Below are 18,327 nucleotides of genomic sequence, written 5' to 3'. Positions count from 1 at the left end.
CAGCAGCCGCAGCCGCAGCCGCCGCCGCCGCCGCGCGCGCCGCCGCCGCCCAGCCCCGGTCCCGGCCGCCGCTTCCCGCCCTCGCTCTCCTCGGCTGGGCTCACAGCGCCGCGGCCGCTCCCTCCGCCCCAGCGCGCGCGCGGGCGCGGGCGCGCGGCCGAGGCAGCGCGGAGCGCCGAGCGCATCGATCGGCCTGCTCTCTGGGGCCGCCCGCCCGCCGCCGCCGGGCCCATCGCGCGCTCGGGGCTCGACTCGGCAGGCGGCGGCCGCGGCGGCTGAGGAGGCAGCGCTGTGGCGGCGGCTGAGGCGGCAGAGGAAGGCGGCGGCGGCGGCTCGGCCCGGAGTCCCCGCTCCCGCGCCATTTCGGACCCGGAGCGAGCGTGGCGCGGGCCTGAAGGCGGCGGCGGCGGGAGCCTGAGGCGCGGCGGCTCCGCGGCGCGGAGAGAGGTAGGGCGCGGACGGCGCTCCTGGGCCGCTGCCCGGTGCCGAGCTCGGCGCGGCCGGGCGGGGCCGCGGCGCTGAATGAAGCCGGCTCGGGGAGGCGGGCGCGGGGCGCCGAGGCCGGGCGGCCGCCGCTTCCTGGACGGGGAAGCCTTCCTTCCTCCTCCGGGCCGCGGCCGGCCCTCCGCGCCGCCCCGGCCTCCCCGCCCGGCCTCGGCTGCAGCCGGCATCCGCGCCCGGCTAACTTGTCGGGCGAGCGGGCGAGCGCGCGGGCTCCCCCCGGCCGGGTGCGAGCCCCCGGGGAGGTGGCGGCGGGAAGGGCTCGCAGCCCCGCGGCCCGAGGTCCTGGGGGTTCTCGGGGCGGGGACGGGGCGGGGGGGATGCATCTGCCGCCGAGTTCGCGACCGCTCCCCTCCCCCACGCATGTGTGGGCTGTGACATTGCCGCGGCCACAAAGGAGGAGGTGGAGGTGGCGACGGTGGTGGCAGAACAGGTGGCCCACGCCCTGCGCCGCAAGCCCGCGACCCGCAGTGAAAAGCAGAAAAGTTAATGCGGCAGGTCTGGGTGGCTTTGTGTGGGGAGGACACGGAGGGACGGCGAGAGCTGAGGCAGGGGGCTATCCCTGAGTGGAGCGCGCGCGGGCAGCTCGGCTCACGGAGCTTCAAGTTTGAATCGCATGCTGTTCCGTCCCCTCTAGCCTTGCGGGTTTGCCCCCTCGCCCTTTCCGAACCCGACTCCAGGGTTCATTGTGGCATTCGGGCGGACCACTGTGAAAGCCTCTCGGGCGGGTGGGTTACAGCCCAAGTCCTGAGCCAGCCCTGGTCAAGCTTGATTTTCATTAAGGCGAGGAGTTAAAAACAGAATGACATGCTATGTTTGCCGTGGAAAAATCATCTGAGGAGACGTGTTGAAAAGTCGTAATAATCACTTCGGAATTAACCATATGACTTGGTGTCACTCTTCGAGGAAGGGCCAGCCAGATTGCTGACCCCCCATGTGATAGACAATAGACATCAAACATGCGTGGTATCAGTATATTTACTTTGAAACTTTAGCCATCCTCAAGCATCCTTGGTTATAAGAGGTGGCAGGTAGTAATTGAATTTTACACCTTTCTAAAAAATTAGCAAAATTGTTGGAATCTAGTCCCAGTCACACCCCTTTACTACCTTTTGTAATGGGGGGGGGGTGCATCTTTCTGGCTTAAGCTCTTCTTTGAGTAAGACTTTTTTTTTCTTCCAGTAGACTTAAATATCACTAGGTTTTAAAAACCTGACTTAAAAATTTTTATTTTCAGCAGAAACTAGTGCATCAGTACATACCAGGAGATGTGTCTCTAATCATCACACATGTGATCCAATACCTGTTCACAGTATACCCTAAGTTAGCCAACATTTTAGTCTGTAGGACTTATTTACACCCTTAAACCATTATTGAGGGTCTCAAAAATCCTTTGGGGGGACGTACCAGTATTTACCACATTAGAAGAAACAATTTTTAGTTTTCAGTTAATTTAGAACTAGAAATAACATGCCTATTGGTAACATGGATGCATTTTCAATGAAAAATAACTTTTCTAAAGCAAAATAAGAACTGGAGTGGCATTGTTTTACACATTAGCAACCTGTTTAATTGTACGTCTTCATAGGAGATGATTGTACTCGCTTATACCTGCATCTCATACCTGCATTCTCTTATTGTGACTAGAGCCCCGAAAGCTACCTGCACTTGTAAAAATACAGTAAGAAGGCTAAAAAACAATTGCTATAAAAATAGTTGTAACCTCTTGTTCCCTACCACACAAAGTCTTAGGAACCCATTGGGTTCCTGAATTGCTCTTATAAACTAGCCACACTATTTGTGGGAGGGAGGGGCAAAGGTCACGTTTCCATGTGATTCTTTTCATCTATCTCATTTGCCATGGCCTACATTTGTTATAATACTCGAAGGCCAACAGGTAAGTTATGTTAGTACTGGCTCTCAGGATGGCCCAGACGAGCAGCAAGAGAGGATAGGTGGGGCAGAGCAGGACAGGGAGTTGGATGAAGGGCTGGGAACAGTGTTTTCTGACCTTGTTTCTGTTATCGAGGGGCTCAGGCACGAGGTGAGGAGGACAATATGTTGGAAAAACAGCTACATTTTCCCCTCTTGGTACCTGGGTGAATAATTCTTGTTCATCAATTAAGTAGACTGTGTATTTTGTGTTTATTTACACTGTATACACATATATTGATCTGGAACTATTCTGTAATAATGTGGCTTTACTCCCATTCTTTTACAGCCATGCCCCTTTATTTGTAATAATATGTATTATATAAGGGAAAGGAGAGAAAATGAATGTCTTCGTGTAATAGCGACTAAAAAAATAACAGATCTTTTCTGTTTGGGGATTATTAACTGTATAAGTTGCCAGTACTTACTGCACCTGTTGGGAGACAGTGTACTGTAAGCAGAGTAAAAGTTGCAGAGGTTACTGAGAAACTCTTTACATCTTTCACATTTTTTTTTTTTTTACATCTTTCACATTTTTTTTTTTTTTTGCCAAAAGTAGTGTTTATCTCTGAATTTCACTCTATTTTTCTTGTGCAGAGGTAACTGTTTTTTAGTACTCATATAGGATTATGTTATAATTGATCTGATGAGTTATACCAAATAGTTGATCCCAAATCCTTAAAACTCCAACTTTTTACCTTTGTTTTCCCCACAGGTACCTTAAAGATGAAAATGCCATCAAATATTATCTTTGTGTCATTGCCTAGGTTTTTCTTTCCCCACAATTCAGTTTTGACACCAGACTCCTATTTTGTTGCCTATCATGAAAGAACTGTTCCGATGGCTTTAAAACAGAATTCTGCAACTGTTGGCTCCAACAGAGATGCTCTTAGGCTACCTACTTCTGACTTTTAATATCCAGCCAACCAGGAATACTGCAAGGGTGGATGTGGGGATCGCTGTCAGCAAGCTTATGCGGGTGTGTCCACAGGGTATAGAGCACTGTGCAGACACTTGTACTTAGTGAAGTCACACTGCATTCCTTTGAGAGCTATTAGCTGCTACAAAACAGCAATCTGGCCGTTTGATCAAACACACTGGATGAATATAGGATGAAAGAACTGGTTTCCCTGTATTTTTATGAAGTGTTGATGAGGGGAGTTGTAAATAAGTACAGCTTACTCCTGTGTACATCTGCAGTCACTGTATTTCAGAATACCTTAGAGTTTTACATAAAATGGTGAGTGTTAAAATATTGATGAGTGTTTGTGTGAGACATGTTCTAATTTAGTTACGTTTTTATTATTTTTATTATAAGGCCTGCTGAAAATGACTGAGTATAAACTTGTGGTAGTTGGAGCTGGTGGCGTAGGCAAGAGTGCCTTGACGATACAGCTAATTCAGAATCACTTTGTGGATGAATATGATCCTACGATAGAGGTAAATCTTGCTTTATATTCTACATGTGGTTTGTGCAGAACGATCATCCTTTGCTGTGATGGTGAAAATTGGATTATACTAGAAAAATAGAATCATTTGAAGGTTGAGTTTTTTAAACTTAATATAGTTTGATGAGTAAGATCTTCAGAATTATTTTCAGATATTTTATATCCATAACATTTTATATTCCATAAAATCTTAACCAATTAAAGGTCAACTGCTAAATAATAAAATTAAAACCTGGAAGAGATCTTGAAAAATCAGGTAGTATGTCCTATTGCTGGCAATAGCAAAGAAGGGTTTATTCAACCTCTGAGACCAGCAAGAGGGGCTTTTCTTTAACTGTGCTTGTTAGCTCATTTTTCACAAGGTTATTCACACATTTATGTGTGATCTAAATATATTAAATTAACATCAGTGAAGCAAGAAGTAAATGTTATCTTGCCTTTGAAATAGCCTTTATTGTTAGACTATTTCTTAGACATCTTTACTGCAGTGTGTGGGCTTCCCAGTCCTAGCTTTTATTCTTTGTTCTAATGTTCCATTTCTAGTTTTTTGAGGTAGGTGCTAATGTACTCCAAGGTGGGCCTTCAGTTAGCTGAGGCCTAGCATGAGTCATGGTCCTCCCTCCAGCTTCCACCTCTTGAGTGGCCTGTGTGCCTCCATGCTCCAGCAAGGCTGTGCTGGGGAGTCAAACCCAGGGCTTGCGGTATGCTAGGTGATCTTCTACCCTCTATATCCCTGTTTCATGTACCAATTTAAAAAGAAACAAAAATCAGTTCTGAAGAATTTTGTAGAGCATTGAAATCGAAAGCTATGAAATCTCAAGTAGGTCACTGTACTGTTATGGGTCTCTCTGTGTCTTGAAGAAACACTGTGCTCAGATGGATTTTGAGGGCATTGGTGAGCTTGGAAAAATGTTTATGTAACTTAAAACATTGAAGGTTGATTAAAGGACTGTTAGAAAGTATCAAATAATTTTAGTAGTGCACCACCCTCCAAAAAATAGAACAGATTGCCGGGCGGTGGTTGCTCACGCCTTTAGTCCTAGCACTCGGGAGGCAGAGGCAGGTGAATCTCTGTGAGTTCGAGGCTAGCCTGGTCTACAAAGTGAGTTCCAGGACAGCTAGGACTGCTACACAGAGAAACCTTGTCTCAAAAAATAAAACAAACAAACAAACAGAGCAGAATGCTCATTTGTAAAGATTTGACTTAAGCATAGAAAAACTTATTTGGTTTCCAGTTTAAGAAGTTGCATCTGTGAAGTAGAATCCTGTGTACTATTCTTTTACATTTATTTTGACAAGTCAGTTCAGGGCTGTACATAGTTCTGCTTTTTTCTTTGAGGAAGATCAAAAAGTTCACCCGTTTTGATTGGTATTCTAAATCCACAGTTACTTGGTATGTTCTGCCATTTAAATCAAATGTAAAAGGAAGTTTTACACTTGATCTTAGCCAAAAGGCCGAGAAGCGATAAAAAAGGAAGTTTTAATAGAATCCATGTGATGTGTGGAAGTTTTCCTGGGATTTGGAAGATGATTTCAACAGAAGTAATCATCTTCCTTGAAAATCTGATCGATTGCATTGTGCTTTCTCCTGTTGGGTCCTAAAGCTTCATGAATATAGATACACAGAACGAGGTCAGAAATGCAGGCTAAAATAGCTTAGGAAACCTTTAGCTCAGACTTGCTAACAGTCCATTATGTACAAGGAAGGTAGACAAGGTTTCTACATGTAAATTTCTAACTCTGAGTATGATTTCTGCCAAGCCAGAAGACTTGACTCTGGGGAGCACTGATACCCTGTGAACTTTGAAACTGACATCCCCAGGTAGTTAGCCATCTGGAGAAAAGTATCAGAGATCACCTTTATCTCACAAGCTGTGGTGAGTCTCGAGGAAACTGACAAGGTAGTTTCTTTGGGTAGTTCATCTATGAGAAAGGCAAAAGAGCTTAAAGAGACTTGGTTAAATAAAAATGCCAGCTTCACACCATTACCAAAAGTTTTAATTGATGAAAAATGTGGTCAGAGAGAAAATTCATGGGAGCTGGGTCTGGTGGCAGATACTACTCTGAGGTGGGAGGATTTCCAGTTCAAGACCTGCCTGGGTTACAGATTAGGTGCAAGGACAGTCTGGGCAACATAGTGAGACCCTATCTTAAAGTGAAAAATAAAAGAAGGACTAGGGATGAAGTGCTTGTACTTTTGGAATTCCATTAGTTTCTCTACTGTAAAAAAAAAAAAAAAAAAAAAAAAAGGGCAAGTCTTTTAAAAATTTAAATGATAATATCACTAAATTTTATTTTAGTGACTTAGACTTTGTGAAAAATTTGATTTTTATCTATGAACTTGGGAGGTATTCTAATTGGCCTAAGGATGTTTAGCTATTTAGTGGTAAGACTGAATTTAAATTTTCTGGAAACAAGTGATATTTCCACTATTGTATTTTTGTTGTTGCTTTTTGGGTTTTTTTTTCCTTTCTTTCTAGACAGGGTTTCAAAAAAACTCGTGGTTTTTTTTTTTGTTTTTTTGTTTTTTTTTTTTTGGGTGTGTGTGTGTGTGTGTGTGTGTGTGTGTGTGTTTTGTGTTTTTACCAGTAGATACAACCTGTGATTATATCACTTTATAAATCTATATACACAGGGTTTCTCTGTGTATCCGTAGCTGTCCCGGAATTTACTCTGTAGACTAGGCTGGCCTTAAATTCAGAGATTCGCCTGCCTCTGCCTCTAGAGTGCTGGGATTAAGGGTGTGCGCCACTGCCACCTGACCACTACGGTATTTTTTTAAAGTAAGAAAGTAGCTGTTTTTCCAACTAAGAAAATGTTTAATAATCTTCTAGATTATTCATCAGTATACTATGACTTGAATTTAATTTACTAATGACAGCCTATGGCAGATACATAATGGAGAACTACATAGGTGTAACCCTAGACCATATTAACATTGGAGACAGTATACATGAGGATCACTTTGACTTCTGTTCTGAAATATTTTTATTTTTCATGAAGTCCACTAAAGTTCTTCAAAGAAATAATTATCTTGTTAGAGGGACATGGTTATTACAGTCTCAAACAATACTCAACTAGAAATAGCAAAGAATGAACTAGCCAGCATATCAGTTCTGAGATTAAATAAAGCCTATGTGCTGCATATAGCTTTAAACTTTGCTCAGACTATCAGATTCATGCCCCAGTGGTAACTTTTATTTTGGTTTTCAAGTATGACATAGATTTAAGTTCACCTTTTGTAAAGTTAAGTTGCTATGCATTATGTTATTTTACTCTAAAGTTGAGTAAAACACTTTGACTTGAAAATAGTTTTATTTTAAAAGCAGTTTTGTTTAAAGCTGTGACCAGCTCTTCTCCCTTTTGTGAGTGCCCTCTACTGGTAACTTACTTGCTTTTATAATAAATAACAATGAAAGCTCAAGTTTGTTGTTTTTTACTATAGATACAACCTGTGATTACATCAGTTTATAAATGTATCAACTTTACTTGGGTGTCTTATATGTAATTAATAGCTTTACTTTTTTTACATGAGTTTTACTCTGCTAACACTGATACAAAGATTACTATGTATATTACGTAGGCTTAGCTAAGTAGATGAAATATGTATGAGAGGAAAGGAGACCGAATCGGAGAGCAGACTGCATTTCCCTGTGAGCACTGGTGGGCTTAACTTGTTGGATGAAAGGACTAAAAGCTGCAGTGTGCTCTGAATTTACCTGCTTGTGCTCTGGGGCCACTGCGTGGACTTTGAAGCATTGTGTGTCAACAAAGGGTTCTAGGAAGGGCTTGTTCAAAATGACAAACAGAAGGTTCCCGTTTTGTAGACTAGTTGTCTAACTAGAAAAACCAAAAAATTCAGGCAGTATTTTTAGATCAGTGTTGAGTATTTACTTAGTATTTATTTAGACCCGAATTTTAAAAATTTATTGGCTGTGTATCTGAGATTCTTATGACTAGGTTTTAAGAAAACCTGGAATTCCTTAATTCATAAAATATTATTCAAAGTTCACTTTGTCCCATGAAGTTTTCCTGAGGATTGGAGAAACATTAAGGAGCCAAAAGGCTAGATCCTTCCCTTCATGATGCCTATTCATTTTATGTGTATTTTTAGGAACAGAATTTAAGTTAGTGATCCAAGACTTTATCCTTTGAGAGCGTTAGTTTCTTACCTCTGTGCTGGAATGTAGCTCCTTGGTAGAGTTCTTAGCTGGCATGGGTGCCGGGAACTGAACTCAGGTCTTCTGCATGACCAGTATATGCTATTAATTGCTGAGCAACCCAGACCCTATTATTGTGATTTTAATTTAATAAAGTTAGTAGTAATGAACAGTGATAAATACTGAGAGAGTTAGTGATGGATAATGCCTTAGATAATGTTTTAAACTTTTAATTTTGAAAATTTCAGACCAATAAAGTCCATCATGAAGGGAAGTCAAGGCAGGAACTCAAGGCAGGGACCGAAGCAAAGGTCATGGAGGAATGGTGCTTACTGGCTTGCTCTCCATGGCTGGCTAAGCCTACCTGTTTATTCAGGTCAGGACTACCTGCTCATGGTGACACCACTCATAGAGGGCTGGACCCTTCCACATCAGTCATCATTCTGGCTTACAGGCCTGTAGCATGAATCTTACAAAGTCTTATTAATAAGAACAAACCTGGAGCCAGGTATTGGGGTGAACGCTGGATCAGAGAAGCAGAACAAGCCACAGCCACCTCACCTTGCTAATTCCTCAGCTGATCTGTTTCCTCAGACTGGAAACCTCTGTGTCCTCATCCGAATGGATCTCAGCTGAACTGCTGTTGAAAGCCTAAAAGCTTAACCAGGCTCTAGTTCCTGGTCCTCACACCTTATATACCTTTCTGCTTCCTGCTATCACTTCCTGGGATTAAAGGCGTGTGTCACCATGCCTGGCTATTTCCAGTGTGGCATTGAACTCACAGAGATCCAGATGGATCTCTGCCTCTGGAATGCTAGGATTAAAGGCGTGTGTGCCACCATTTTCTGGCCTCTATGTCTAGTGGCTGTTCTGTTCTCTGACCCCAGATAAGTTTATTAGGGTGCACGATATATTGGGGAACACAGTATCACCACACAGGCCAGTCTGATGGAGGTATTTTCTCAATTGAGCTTCCTTTTCACAGATGCCCCTTCCTGCATCAAGTTGACACAACAAAAACAGAAAACCAAGCAGTACAGCACTCAGACACATAAAATAAAAATAAATATTTTTTTGAAAAATGTAACATACTTTAATATTAGATAGAATTAGCATAATTGCTAGAAAGAATTTGGAGAAATCTGCACAACGCATGCTCTTGTACACATAACTTCAAACTCTGGTGGTGTTGGCAACACATACCAAAATATAAAATGCATGTCCTTTGACTAGGTAATTCAGCTTCTCAGAAAATTATCCTGTGGATTTAATTGCTAAATGTTTAAAATATATGTTTTTCAACAAGAATGTTTATTGTGTTGGTAAAGATTTTTAACCGAACCCAGATTTGCTTGCCAGCACCCATATTGGGCAGCTTGCAATTCCAGCTCTCCAGCATCTGATGCCTCCTTCTGGCTTCTTCCGGTACCTGTATGTACATGATTTACTTACATATACTTAGGCATACACACATCCATATAAAATAAAACATGAAAATAACTACATGTCTGCCAATGGAAAATTATGGTCTGTCCATACAAGTTATATTTTCAAATTATTGGAAAAGATTAAGTAAGTTTATATGTACCATCATTGAAAAATGTCTGTTATATAGGCTGGGCCACACCACTTTATGCTGAACACTGTTTATTTAAAACCAAACTTAATTACTCCTTCATCCTCTGTGCTCTTTCAGTTTTTAAAAGTGATTATACATACATAAACCCCCAAAGTAGTTAGATTCTATTGGAGCTGAGGAAGTATAAATACTGATTTTGAAGATAGAGCACTAAAGTTTTAGATTATCTAATTGTTGTGATTAGAGTTCCCTCTTTTTACAGTTACAATGTGTTTAACAGTAAGGATGCACTCTTGGTTTAAGGAATTTGACATCAGGTAAAGAGAGAGTTGTATAAAACATGAGAATTACATTGACATCTGTAATTATTAAGACTGCCCTATGGTCATTTCAGCCCCCTAATCTTACCTTGACACAAACAGTAATTGGTGGGAAAACACCCTGTGACTTCAGAAGGTTATAGATACATGTCTTTTAATATTCTTGTTTTCAAAATCCCGCTTCCTTGTGTTTATCCAGATTTTTGAACTAATGGTAGTTTTATCTCTTAGGAGTAGTACACATTTTATTTTCTTGAATGTAAAGTGCTATCCTAGTTCTAAGAATTTGGAAAATAAGTTTTTTGTTTTCTTTATCCCTACTTTTAAAAAATTTTGTAATCTCACATTTTGTCATGAATACAAGGTTTTTAATATCCTTGTTCACCAATCAAAATAGAAATACTGAACTGTTGGTTTTAGCTCTCCTTCCTTGGACTTGTCCAGACCTACTGTGTTTTGATATGGTAACTTGAATTGCAAAGATCATTCTAAAATGATTTTATAAGGATAAGATGCGCTTCTGGACAGTTGCTAGTGCCAATGACCTGTGTCCTACTTTTTTGGTCAGTAGTAGCATGCTATATATACTATATATTATAATTAACTTTTATAGCACTTTTTATTTTATGAAGAGATTGTTGTTGTTTTTAATCTTCAGCTGTATATTTGTCCTTTGTATGATTATATCCATTTTTTATTGAAAGAACAATGGCTTGGAGTAGATGGGAGATGAAGTAGTTTGCCAGTACCACAAATAGTTTTCTATACCAGAAGGAAGGAAAGTTCTATAGCTGCCTGTAGCTAAAGACTCCAGGCCTGTCTCTAGCTTAGATTTCTGTTCTGATCACTGAGACCTGCCTTTCAGGATATCTTTATGTCAGACCCAGTATGGCAACCTGTGAACATCGAGAATTAAAATTACACCCATCTCTACACTTCATTCTGTTTCTGTCTTTAAAACATTAGCTGAAAATCACATAGAACAAAATAACCTTTTGAAATACGCAGTCAGTGATGGCTAGTCCTTTCTCAGGGTTACATCACTGCTATCTAGTTGCAGGATATTTTCATCACACTAGAACCCTTCTCCTTCCACTCCCTGGCAGCCATTAACTGCTTTCTGTGGCATGTGCATATACAGTGTAGCTCTTGGTGTCTGACTTTACATGTTTTCAGGGTTTATCCTTGTTATAATATTAGTACTTCATTCTTTTTTATGGCAGGGTAGAACTCTATTATGGACATACCATATTTTGTTTTTCCATTCATCAATTAATGGGCATTTGGGTTCTCCTTAGGGCTGTGTTGAATAATAGTTCTGTTGTACATTTATGCACAGATTTTTGTGTGACCATCTCTTTCAGTTCTCTTGAGATTGCCCTTGTGTTTAACTTGTTGAGGACATGCCAAGCTATTGTTCACAGCTGCTGCACCACTTCTACATTCCACCAGCCACCTGTGAGGGCAGCGGTGCCAGTTACACCAGCTAAGTGTTCTCACAGCTGGACAGCCTTCTCATCCCTACTGCTGTGGCCACCTTAGGAATGTTCTTTTGTCTCTTGTAATGATTTCCTTATTCCCCTAGTTCCTCCTCTCTCCCTTCTGTTTTTAATAATTATTGAAGTCAGAAGTGCACTTGGTATTTCCATATTGAGAACTTCATATGGAGGATTAGTTAATTAGATATTAGGAGACTAAAAAGCAGAAAGACAACACTGAAGTAATGTGGTAACATCCAGAAGTGGCTACCATCCCTGATAATCAGAATTGCTGCAAAGATTTAGGGGATATTGGAATTAAAAACTCAGGATGTGCCCAATGGTGCAAAGGCTTCACCTGCAACTATTGCTGGTACCTCTGAGTATGTGTGCTGAGCTGAAGCAATATCTGGAAGGAAAAGACAAAAACAAACTCACCTTTTACAATTTGTTGCAATGCTTGCAGTTAGGATGGAGAGTCTAAGTGCCCCTTCCTACCTAGAAGCATTTCAGGGATAATTAGACAGAGGCCGTGCATGTGCAGGACTCTGCAAGCTGGCTTTTGCTTGGCTGCCCTGTTTTACTCCCTGCTATTTACTCTTATCCCCACTAAGCTAAGATGTATTGAACTCTTTGAATCCATGGTACTTAGCATAGTGTTTCCTGCTTCTTGTACATTTTCTCTGCTGCTGTCTACGTGACCTCCTCCCCCTGTCTTTCTTGAGTCATATAAGCAAACTTCATCTCTTGTACGGTACCATTGCACTTTGTCCTGTTTAGTGGTAACATTTCCATTTCCTTAATTGCTTACATTCATTTCTTTTCCTCAGATTGACTTCCTCCATTTACAGGCTGAGCTGGTTGTGCTAGTACATACTTGTAATTCTATCACTTGGGGACTGAGGCAGGAAGATTTTTAATTTGAGGTCAGTCTGTCCTACATAGTGATACTGTCTCAGAAGAACAAACCCACCAGGCAGGCATGGTAGTACATGCCTTTAATCCCAACACTTGGAGGCAGAGGTAGGCCATCTGTCTGAGTTCTAGGACAGTCTGTTCTGTATAGCAACTTCTAGGGCTACCTGTTCTAGGAAAAGGAAAAGAAAGGAAAAAAGAGAGAGAGAGAGAGAGAGGAAGGAAGGGAGGGAAAGGAAAGAAAGGAAAGACAAAGATAAAACAACCATTTTTTTAAAAAACGGAGTACAGATTGAATATCTTACATGGAATGCTTAGAACCAAAAATACGTCATGCCAATGGATTTCTCTTTGGGCCACCAGCTCGCAAAAAAAAAAAAAAAAAAAAAAAAAAAAAAAAAAAAAATGACATGGAGACTTACTAATTATGAAAGCTCAGCCTATAGCTTAGGCTTGTCCCAGTAACTTTTATAACTTAAATCAACCCATTTTATTAATCTACATTTTGCCTCATGGCTTTTTACCTCTCTTCCATCTTGCACCTCCTGTTTTCTCTCTGTGTCCTCCAGTGTCTCCCATGCCTAGCTAGATTCATCTCCTCTTCTCTCTCTGCCCAGAAGTCCCGCCTAACCTTCCTGCCTAACTATTGGTCATTTAGCTCTTCATTAAACCAATCAGAAGGTGCCTTGGCAAAGACACACCTTCACAGTGTACAAAAAGATTATTCCACGGCAGTTTCAAATTTCAGTTTCTAGGATTTTTGGAATGTTTGTGCATTTTTATTGGTTGAACATCCAGTGTTTTAGACTTTAGAACATTTCTGGTTTTAGATTAGGGAGCTGTAAGTCTGGCAGAAGATGTGACCTTTAGGATCGCTGTGGCTGTCCTGGAGTACAGCAGAGTAGGTAGGAATGCCACGTTCCCCTCCCTGCAGTTTTTTTTTTGTTTGTTTTTTGTTTTTTGTTTTTTTTTAATAGTGTCTCATGTAGCTGAGTCTGGCCTTGAACTGAACTCAATAGACCCTGACTTCCAACTCCTGGTCTTCATGCCTCAGCCTCCCAAGTGAGTTCTAGGATTACAGACATGTACCCCTCAGCCCCAGCCTTGCCTGATTCTGTTCTGTTATTAATCATACCAAGCTGCTGTGAATATTTCTAGCTATCTTTGAGAACTGACCATACAACCTTAATAAACAGTGGTATAGAACACATCATTCTTTAATGGATTCAAATCTTGAGAAAGGTAATAATTTAAAGTGCATGACTATTAACAGAGAAAGTAAATTGCATAATTTTTCCCCTATAGATGTTATAAGCAGTAAAAAATACTTGTAATACATGTTAAGAAAACAGCAAACCACTACAGAAGTAAATCCTCAAATAACACATGAGCTGATATTTCAACAGTTCTATTCATAAAGAAAGAGAAAGGCACAGCCTGAAGGTGGAGATTGAATGAGATAATACCTGCAATGTACTTATCATGCTGTGTGGCATATAAAGAAGGACTTAGCACACATTGGCTGCTGTATTACTATTAATAGTAGTAGGACCCTTTCAGCGAAAGTTTCATTAGCTAGTTTTCTGTTTACCTTTGCCTGTTTTCCCAAGTTGATCATTCTAAAAAATGAGCATGCTAAATATATTGAGTTACACTAGAAAACTATAAACTGTTCTGGTCATTGAGTTTTCTCTGTCTTGAGTGGTTTATCCCTCTCTGCCCCAATTCCTCTTAATGATTCCACAGATAAGTTTATGTTCATTACAACATTAAAGGCAGACAGGTGGTGGTGGCACACGCCTTTAATCCCAGCACTCAGGAGGCAGAGGCAGGTGGATCTCTGTTGGTTTGAGGCCAGCCTGTGAGAGCGAGCTCCAGGACAGCCAAGTCTACACAGAGAAATTCTGTCTCAAAAAAAAAAAAAAAAAAAAAAAAAAAAAAAAAAAAAAGTCATACAAGTCAACATTAAAAAAAGATATGAAGGAACCAAGGCATGGCTGAAGTAGGAAGATATAAAAACTAACATTATTCTCCAAAGAAATGCGTGATAAAACCACACAAATTTTTCGCTTATCAAAATTTTTTATTTCCTAAAAATAGGAAATTTTTGTTAGTAGTGATGAATGGTTATATTCTCAAAGTGATGTAATGCATATCCTTTGTGCACCAACTTTTTGTCTTTTTTTTTGATACTGAGTTTTCTCAAGTAGCCCAGGTTAGCATTAAACTCATTGTATAATAATAACTCCTGTTGGCCTCCTCCCTCCCTGGGATTACAGATGTGTGCCTCAAAGCCTGGCTGTTTTGTCATAACTTAACATTTGTACCTCATTTGAGTAAGTTCTTCATGGTCCAAAATTTAAGATAGTTGAAAAACTCAGCTGTTCTTAGTCTTTTCCATATCATAAATGTTCTAAAATAGTACATATTTTTCTGATTATGTTTTTACATAAAAGTCTACATTCTATATGATTTGAATGAAAATACTAGTATTAAATTTGTTAGTATTTTATAATTAAAAATGACTCCATTATCTTATTAAAATTTATAGCTTTGGGGGCTGGAGAGATGGCTCAGAGGTTAAGAGTACTGGCTGCTCTTCCAGAGGTCATGAGTTCAATTCCCAGCAACCACATGGTGGCTCACAACCATCTGTAATGAGATCTGGTGCCCTCTTCTGGTGTGCAGGTGTATATGCAGACAGAACACTGTATACATAATAAATAAATCTTTAAAAAAAAATTTATAGCTTTTAAAAGTTTATCTTAAACTCACATTTGGTTTTAGAAGACATTTTAAAAAACTGAAAAAGATTTAAAACTAAACTGATGACTTAAAAAAACTCTTCATGCAAACCAATATATTGGAAGCAGTAGTTTTTGTGTGGTTTCATTTCAGATATGCAGTATCTTTAGCAGAATGTTTGAGAGGGGCTGGAACAGTTTTAAAAATTTGAAGAAAACAGATCTTAAGAGTACAGGAAGGACACCTGCTAGGAACCAGTGGGGGCTGCAGACGAGACAGCTGCCCATGGACTAAGGGGGTCGGAATCTGTATCTGTTTGTGTACTAGGGGACAACTAATGGGGGGGGGGGTGGATGCCTGCATTTATGCTGTATTTTGAGCATAGATAAATGATGTAATACTTTTAGTTATTATTGAATACCTATGTAAATTTTCTGTAAGACCTTTTAGGATGCCTTGCTAGTGGATAACTGTCATTTTTAAGTCAACTGTTATTTCCTTAAAATCATCATACATGGTGTTGTTTCAAAGGCTATGAACATTTGTAATGCTATAAACAAACAAACAAGTACAGAATTGCTTTCCAAAAGAAATGTGCCTCATTTTATCACCAGAAATGGTTTAATTCCACCTGCATTTCCTTCTTGCCAGCAAAGTACATTTTATTTTAAAGTTTTATACTACCTCACAGAGGGAAAATATGGCACTTTGGCTGGGGATAAGGGGACTTACATGGAATAACTTTTCCTTATTCTGTTTCTGTGCTGAGTGAGTTTAAGTGACTTTATTTTGTCCTAATTTACTGAGGATATTAGTAACTTGCTACCTGATGTACCTTCTTTGAAGGCAGGAAATAACATTCATTTAAAATGTGAAATATTGGTGCTTCACTTTGCTCCATCATTAACTAGTTTCCTTATAGAATCTATTTTAAATTGGCTGAACTTTGGTGTTGTGTACTTTGATAATGTGATGATTATTTTTAAGTAAGGAAATAAACAGTTTGTTTTCAGAGTACTTCATATTTGTGAAGTTATTTTACTGGCTTACCCACAGGGATTGGCAGATTTTTCTGGAAGTGCTACATGGGTCTTTGTCAAGGGGACCCTTGACTTGTTGGTTTTTTGTTTCTTTGGGTGGGGGGCATTGAGACAGGGTCTCACTATGGAGACTTGGCTGGCCTGAAACTTGCTGTGTAGACATGCTAGCCTTGAACTCACAGAGATCTGCCTGCTTCCGCCTCCCAAGGTACTTGCCGGTAGTCATCTTAATGAGTGCTAAATGGTGTGTCATGGTTTGGGTTTGCATTTCTCTTAATGATGTCTTCAAGTGCTTATTGGCCACTTGTCTACTTTGGAGATTATCTGAAGTGCTTTTCCCATTTTGAGTGGGGGAAATCTGTTGCTGAGTTGGGTATGTCCACTTTTTTAAAGATGCACTATAATAACCCAGACTGTGTTTCTACCTTCTCAGGATTCCTACAGGAAACAAGTAGTAATTGATGGAGAAACCTGTCTCTTGGATATTCTCGACACAGCAGGTCAAGAGGAGTACAGTGCAATGAGGGACCAGTACATGAGGACTGGGGAGGGCTTTCTTTGTGTATTTGCCATAAATAATACTAAATCATTTGAAGATATTCACCATTATAGGTGGGTTTAAGTTGAATATGAAAGTTGGCATTTAGAAGTAATGATAGCTTTCATTTATTGATTCTTTGCTAATTGTTATGCCCGTATAATCTATTTAAATTTGAAAACATTTGTGTCACATATGCAGAATTCTAGTTTTACAAATGCAGTTCTCAGGGCTTGCAGCAGTTGCATAACTTGTCCCAGTTTGTGCAGATAGTGGTAGTGCTGGCCGAGCACAGGCCCTTTTAGACATTCACAGAAAGTTGTGATGGAATACAATTTTATTCTAAGTTTAGAATTTATTTGCACGTTACGTTGACAACAACACATGAAAAGGACTTTTAAAGAATATACATCGTAGTTTCTTTAGTGTTATTCTTTTAAAAAAGTCAAGTATTCAGGGCTGGAGAGATGGCCCAGCAGTTACTGACATGTGTTGCTGTTCTAAAGGACCCGAATTAATTCCCAGTGTCAGTCATCTCGTGACCACTACAGCTCCAAGGAATCCAATACTCTTGACCTCCCCTGGCACCTGAACTCACAGGCACATACCTATGCACAGACACACATGTATATATGATTAAAAATTAAAATTAAAATCAATCTTTCCAATGATTATCTTTCTCTCTTGAGTAGTACAGTAGTCCCCCTTACCCATAGTTTAATTCTTTGACATTTTACTCATGCTCACCAAAGTCTGAAAATACTAAATAGAAATTTCTAGGAATAAATGATGCCTAATCCTTGAATAGCTTCTATTACATACTGTTACAATTTTTGTTTTATTAGTCTCTTCTTATACTTAATTGTCAATTAGACTATATTATTGATATGTACATACAAGGGAAATAGTATATGAAGGGTTTGGTAGTATCCCCACTTTGAAGCATTCATTCGGGGTTCTCAGAATATTTTCCCACAGATGGCAGAGAGAGGTGCAAGTTGTGTGAATGCTGATAATTCATGTTGGGTAAAAACAAGCACAGACTTACTCTTGAGTCAGGGTTTCGCTATACAGCTTTGGCTGGCTGGGACCATACCCAGTGGGTGAAAATATTATCAGTTGTATAATACACACTTATGTATCATGTTTCTAAGACAATTTTAATCGTAGCACTTTTGGTTTGGAACTTTCCAGTATGTTTCTTATTGTTGTATACACTCATGCGAATGAATCCTTTCTGTTGTAGTTGAGACTATATCAGTATTTGAGTTTTGAACAGATATGTAAGATTTTTGTCTTAGAGGGAGAAACAAGTAAGAGAAGCGAGGAAAATTTGGTATGGTGGAAACTGGGATTTATATGAAGAAAACTCTCAGTAAAGTTCTGTAGGACAGAAATGGAGGGCGAAGTTTGAAATATTTTGTGTTGCTCATGCTTCTGTTTCCAATTTGTTTTTCCCCAGAGAACAAATTAAAAGAGTAAAAGACTCTGAAGATGTGCCTATGGTCCTCGTAGGGAATAAATGTGATTTGCCTTCTAGAACAGTAGACACAAAACAGGCTCAGGACTTAGCAAGAAGTTATGGGATTCCATTTATTGAAACCTCAGCAAAGACAAGACAGGTAAGTACAACTAGAGTAAATGTAAATCCTTGAGGGTGTGAATGCTAGC

General features: G+C 40.1%; 1 protein-coding gene across 3 annotated transcripts in view; it reads left to right on the top strand.

The window, feature by feature from the left end:
• The first annotated feature begins 338 nt into the window (after positions 1-338).
• The window catches only part of Kras (KRAS proto-oncogene, GTPase), a 31,737-nt gene continuing 13,748 nt past the window's right edge, over positions 339-18,327 (top strand). For all 3 annotated transcript variants that reach the window (XM_059256349.1, XM_059256350.1, XM_059256348.1), the window contains exons 1-4: positions 339-447; positions 3,752-3,873; positions 16,552-16,730; positions 18,119-18,278. In XM_059256349.1, the coding sequence (XP_059112332.1) occupies positions 3,763-3,873; positions 16,552-16,730; positions 18,119-18,278 (450 nt within the window). In that variant the 5' untranslated portion in view covers positions 339-447; positions 3,752-3,762. The remainder of the gene's footprint in view (positions 448-3,751; positions 3,874-16,551; positions 16,731-18,118; positions 18,279-18,327) is intronic.

The sequence above is a fragment of the Peromyscus eremicus genome, chromosome 3, assembly GCF_949786415.1.
Source record: "Peromyscus eremicus chromosome 3, PerEre_H2_v1, whole genome shotgun sequence".
NCBI lineage: Eukaryota > Metazoa > Chordata > Mammalia > Rodentia > Cricetidae > Peromyscus > Peromyscus eremicus.
This window is presented reverse-complemented; position numbering and strand designations above follow the sequence as displayed.